The following is a 5,589-nucleotide window of genomic DNA, read 5'->3' as shown; positions in this document are numbered from 1 at the left end:
GCGTCGACGTCGGGGAAGAAGCTGCGGTGGCCCGGCGGTGAGGCGGTGGTGGCGGCGATGACGTGGGAAGGTGGCGTGTTGTGGGGGAGGTATGTGGGTGCAGACTACTAGCGAGGGCATCAGAACTGGGCGGCGGCGACAGGGTGGGGCGGCCGGGGGCTTGCTGTCGATGTGTGGAAGAGAATGACCTATGTGCCACCGACTGGCGGGTCAGAGGGAGGAGCAGGCGGGTGTCGCTCGCGTCCGCGCCGACGCAAATGAGGTCCAAATTTGAGCTAGGAACGGGTCGCGCGGCGAACGAAGAGCGGACGCACGTCTGTTTGGACCAACGTATTAGACCGATTTTTATGTTTGTTTTGACCCGAACGGGCACACAGACGAAATGGGTCGGCAAGTTAGAAAAAAATATATAAAATCAGGTCTCACGGTTAGTAGGTGAGACCCACCCTAACGGATGACACGTGTTATTCACAAATCACAAAGCATCTTTAGCAAAACTGAATTCTTTTCCGGCAAGTTGGAGTTGCTCTTAACACTCTTGGGATTGCGATTGGATGAACCAGGCAAAGAAAAGGACTGGGCTCCGGAAGTCGTGGTCTCTCTCGTGCTCCACTTGGCTTCCTCCCACTCATCGCAAAAAGGAAATCGAAGATTACCGGAGCGCGTGCTCGTCCTCCAGTCCGCCCATTCCGGCGCCAGTCGCCACCTCAGCCGAATCCCCATTTCTCCCATTTTTCCCGAGGCTAGATCTTGTTCCAGCGCATTAGGTGCCCGCTCTGTTTTTTTTTTCTAATGGGAAGCAGTAATCAAGAACCGGGGGTGAGCCTCCGGACGGACGGCTGGCTACAGAAGCCTATCGATAGCCTCATGCGGATCCCGGATAAGATTCAGAGCTCTCTCAAGGTTGGTTGCTTCTTGATCAGGTGAAGAGATCCTTTGTTATCGATCGATGGGGTCGAAATTGGTTGGGCAGATGTAAACTGACATGTTTGGATCTTGTGATAGCTACATTTTGGGCGTTTCTTGAAGACGGATGGTGTTAGCGGCGGGGGTATCAAGGCACAAATGCCACCAGAGAAGGTGAGGGTAGCATGTACCGCTGCTGCTGCTTCAGAGGTTAGCTTGGACCGGCAGCTCCAGGCTTGGAGGGACAATCCTAGTTGGACTGATCAGCCTCCAGAAATCAAGGTACTAGTATTTCATAACGAGTTGCGATACAAGGATTGCGATTGGGAATGCTTGTATTGTAGGTTAAAAGATGGGCTTATATATTTCGAAAATTAAATTGGACACAAGGAAATCATTCTTCTTATTGGAACATCTCTGAGTTTGATGTTCCAGTAGGTCATAATTATTTCCAGATTATTGAATTATTTTGATATCCTTGTTAGGAATTAATTTGATGTCCTAACCTTACATTATCTAATCAATGTTTACAGGTGACTGTGCCACAAGGCTCTCTTTGCAACCTCAATCTAAGATTTCAGGCAGGATTACCACCGGATGCAGTTTACAACATTATAATTGACCCGGAGAACAAAAGAGTGTTCAAAAATATCAAGGTGCGTACAGTTAATTACTTAGAATGACCTTAATGACTGAGGTGGAATGGACTTGTGACCGTTAAGGGATCTGCATGATGCTCTGTTCTAAAGTTGCTCTTAAGTGTTGGTCTCTCAAAAAGTTTCTGTTGTTCTACTAGTTATACGGACAAGGCACTCAGTCATTGTTGTATTTATGTCATTGTATAGAGCAAAGTGGTTCTGTCATGCAATTCCCCGGAAAAATTGGGATGCAATTCCCCGGAAAATTGTATTATCTTCATACATTTATCTGATGCCCGTTAACTAACTTAACAGATAATTAACTGGCTGGCCTGCAAGGTTGTAAGTGCTATAAATGTATCCTGAAGTCTATCGGTATGTCGAATGACACAATCTGAAATGCGATTTTTTCCCCGCAAAGTTATGTGTTCCTGTCCTGGCGCAGTGGTAAAGCTGCTGCCTTGTGACCTGCAAATATACCTGGCCATCCCTTGGGCCGGGCCTAACCAAGCCCGATGCAAAAAAACCAGGCCCGGGCCTGGCATGGCCCGGGCGTCAGGCCTAAAAATCAGGCCCAAGCCCGGCCTGCCAGTGTAAAAGCCTGCCAGACCTTGGGCCAGGCCTCTTCGTTAACGCGCTAATATGGCGGGCCTGGGCCTGGCCTTCGGGCTTGAAATCTAGGCCCGAGCCTGGCCCGACGTCAGGCTGGGCCGGGTCGGGCCGACCGGGCCGGGCTGCCCATGGCCAGGTCTACCTGGATACAGCCTCTTGCAGAAATGTAGGGAAAGGTTGCGTACAATAGACCCAAAGTGGTCGGACCCTTCCCCGGACCCTGCGCAAGCGGGAGCTACATGCACCGGGCTTCCCTTTTTTTAAGAAGTTATGTGTTCCTGTACAGAATGTGTTCGGAGTAGCTATATTGCAATCATTGAGAGAAAACATGAGAGGACATGCAGCATGCATGTGATTGTTCATGATTTCCTGAAAGTTAAACAACCCAAGGAATCACTTCTAGAGAAATAATTGTGTTATCTTACCCAATACCCATGCACGGTTCATTCTAATTTTCAGGAAGTGGTGTCGAGGAACGTGTTGCTTGATGAAGGGTCGAGGCAGATAGTTGAAGTGGAACAGGCAGCGATATGGAAATTCCTTTGGTGGTCTGGCATCTTGTCAGTCCATGTTTTTGTTGACCAGGACAGAAGAAATCACACTGTAATAACTTGAAACTTTCCCACAAGCCTTTTAGCAACATGTGCGATCTGTTTTCTGATACCATGATATATGGTTTCGTGCTATGAATGTTTTGCAGGTGAAGTTCAAACAAGGGCGAAGTGGTTTTATGAAGAAGTTTGAGGGTTGCTGGAAAATAGAGCCCCTATTTGTTGACAAGGAAGCATGCCTTCCTCTTGATCCACATACGCTGGAAGAATATGATTCTTGTTCTGCTGGCAGAGGAAGAGTTGGATCTGCCATTACCTTGGATCAGCTTATTGAACCTGCTCTGTTGCCCCCACAGCCCATCGCATGGTATGTGAGAGGGATTACCACAAGGACGACCGAGATGCTGGTGAATGACCTAATAGCGGAAACTGCTCGGCTGCGAGGCCTGGCAAGCAATGGGGATGCCAACGAGCATACTGAAGAAAATCGTGATGTTAATGGAGACGTTCTAACAGAAGATTGTAATGATGTTAAGGAAAGGTGGCGACAGAGAAGAAAAGCTGGACGACATGGAAGTTCCCTTAGATTGACACAAGACAATAGGGGCAGGATAAGCTATTAAGCCTGATCAATATATAACTAAGTTAGTGTATATGTTTGCAGTTTTGTGTTGATGGTGTAGCATTCCTCGAATTTTGGATTACTGGTCATGATTATGGATGAGCATGTCTGAGATAGAGATGTTGAATGGTGTATAATTGTTTTGATGATGTTACAAATGAAATTCTACTTCGACCAGAAGCTATCATTACTTTGGTTCAGTTTGATATGCAGTTCTGAACTTTCTGGGCAGCTGAAGTTGCTTGATCTTCATGCTTGGCGTGCCTAGTACATTTCTTTAAAATATTTTAACAAAATTACAGTGTTGCTGTGTGATGATGTGAGCTCATGTGAATCAAAGTTTCATGAAAACTGAAGCTGGCCAGATGAACCAGATGCCAATCTCTAAACCTGGCCAAAACTTGTGGGCTAGTTCATCCATCCTTCTCCAAATCTTCAAGGCAAGGAAAGCCTCCAATTCCTTTCTTTACTACACATGCTCAAGGCAACGTCGCCCTATGAAACTACCACCCTACCACAGCTTTTGCATTCTATAGCCCACTGATCAACCGCGCGGCAGCCATGTCCGACCATCCACGGCCGCCGTCGATGCCGCCGCCTCAGCCGCAGCCGTTCCGGTTCTGGCTTCCTTACAGAAGCAATGTGGGGTCGTGGCGCCAGCAACCGCGGCCGCCAATGCCACTGCCGCCTCGACCTCAGCCACCCGGTCCACCCCCACCAACCCCGGCGGAGCCCGCACGGCGAGCGCCTCCGTCACGCGCCGTGGAGGAAGACATCCCCATCCAGGCTGACTCGTCCGACGAGTCAGACACGGTTGCTGTTGAAGCTTTAGACTCGCTGCGGCTACGAGGAGCCAGGCCGGCCATGGCTGACTTGGAGCTGACGCTCTCGAGGTCGCCACCGCCGCCCACGGGCCCAGAGCAGGGCACGAGCGGGGGCGGCGACCGTGGGAATGACGGCGCCAAGATCTCCATCTCCGGCTTCCCGAGGGCGCGCCTCTTCGACGGCGCCCGCGCGCCGTACCGGCGGGAGATCGAGGACGGCCTCAAGAGCCTGGCCGGCCGCGAGACGCCGGCGCCGAGCCCGCCGGACATCGGCAACCAGGGGTACCGGGTCTTCACGCTGGCCGGCCACAACGTCGGCGCGAGCATGGTCCTCGGCAACGGCCCCAGCGGCGCGCCACTGCCAAGAACCGATGAGCCGGAGCGCTCGGCGAGGCCGCCGTCGGTTGCCGCAAACGTGAACAGCAACGTGCAGGGCGTGAACAACTCGGCGATGGAGGAGAGCACGTGCAACTCCGGCGACCCCGGGGTGCGCGTGGACATCAAGAACACGCACGAGGATCGTGTTGCGCTGGGGCAGGGCAAGGAGGAGCGGGAGGAGAAGCCAGAGGAACCGTCAAGAACACCGCCGCCGCAAGCAGCGAGCAGCGGCGAGGCGTCCCCGGCGCCGCCGAAGACGAGGCGGTGCCTTCGCGCGCTGATGATCGAGGAGCGGAAGCCGAAGCCGATATCCTGCCGGTTCCAGTGCGTGGCGGACCACGCGCCGAAGCCGGCGACGACGAGCGACCCCGGCGGTAACAAGAGCGCGGGGGAGGAAGGCGCGGAAGAGAGTGTAGGATAATAGATTTGGGGGAACCGGCTCAACCCTTTAGGGGGTGGCCTATCATATATATATATATATATATATATATATATATATATATATATATATATAATGAAGGAGTATACAACATTATATCATATGTATACATATACAGAAACTATACAGTCTAACACCCTCCCTTAATCTTAGCCATTTTCTAAAGAATCTAAAAGGGTTGAGCCGGTTCTTACTAGGCATGCAAATAGGAGTCTTCAGCTTCGTAATGTGCTTAGAGTTCCTTCTGTGACACGCAATCTTCTTTCAGTTCCTAAACTCACACGTGATAATAATGTGCTTTGTGAATTTCATTCCTTTGATCTTTTTATTAAGGATCGGGGCACGAGGGACATTCTTCTTAGCGGGCGGTTGTGCCAGGGCCTCTATCGTTTGGAGCATCCTGATGTCGCTCGTGTGTTCAGTGGAGTTCGGGTATCTTCGTCACAGTGGCATGCTCGTCTTGGTCACCCAGCCACACCTATCGTTCGTCATGTTTTGCATCGTCATAAGCTTCCTAGCATATCTAGTAATAAAGATGTAACAGTGTGTGATGCTTGTCAGCAGGGGAAGAGTCATCAACTTCCTTTTTCGGAGTCTAGTCGTGAGGTGAAACATCCTT

General features: G+C 50.8%; 2 protein-coding genes across 2 annotated transcripts; both read left to right on the top strand.

The window, feature by feature from the left end:
• The first annotated feature begins 563 nt into the window (after positions 1-563).
• On the top strand, positions 564-3,581 carry LOC125509098 (uncharacterized). The gene is made up of 5 exons (XM_048673978.2): positions 564-903; positions 1,006-1,188; positions 1,440-1,562; positions 2,616-2,759; positions 2,857-3,581. Exons 1-5 carry the CDS (start codon positions 793-795, stop codon positions 3,328-3,330), a joined length of 1,035 nt encoding a protein of 344 aa, XP_048529935.1. The 5' UTR covers positions 564-792; the 3' UTR covers positions 3,331-3,581.
• A 278-nt stretch (positions 3,582-3,859) lies between these two features.
• Positions 3,860-5,006, top strand: LOC147971474 (uncharacterized). Its single transcript, XM_087526123.1, has one exon. The coding sequence runs from the start codon at positions 3,891-3,893 to the stop codon at positions 4,950-4,952; it is 1,062 nt and encodes a 353-aa protein (XP_087382249.1). The 5' UTR covers positions 3,860-3,890; the 3' UTR covers positions 4,953-5,006.
• The last annotated feature ends 583 nt before the right edge of the window (positions 5,007-5,589 follow it).

This window comes from Triticum urartu, chromosome 5A (assembly GCF_056163025.1).
Source record: "Triticum urartu cultivar PI428250 chromosome 5A, HENAU_Tu73, whole genome shotgun sequence".
NCBI classification, from domain to species: Eukaryota; Viridiplantae; Streptophyta; class Magnoliopsida; order Poales; family Poaceae; genus Triticum; species Triticum urartu.
The sequence above is the reverse complement of the archived record's forward strand: the minus strand, read 5'-3'. Positions and strand labels throughout refer to the sequence as shown.

Bases quoted from the DNA above. Each gene is read 5' to 3' on its own strand.
- LOC125509098 (XM_048673978.2), top strand. From the start codon at position 793: ATGGGAAGCAGTAATCAAGAACCGGGGGTGAGCCTCCGGACGGACGGC. The intron at 904-1,005 runs GTTGGTTGCTTC...ATCTTGTGATAG, and splicing joins AGATTCAGAGCTCTCTCAAG to CTACATTTTGGGCGTTTCTT. The intron at 1,189-1,439 runs GTACTAGTATTT...CAATGTTTACAG, and splicing joins ATCAGCCTCCAGAAATCAAG to GTGACTGTGCCACAAGGCTC.
- LOC147971474 (XM_087526123.1), top strand. From the start codon at position 3,891: ATGTCCGACCATCCACGGCCGCCGTCGATGCCGCCGCCTCAGCCGCAG.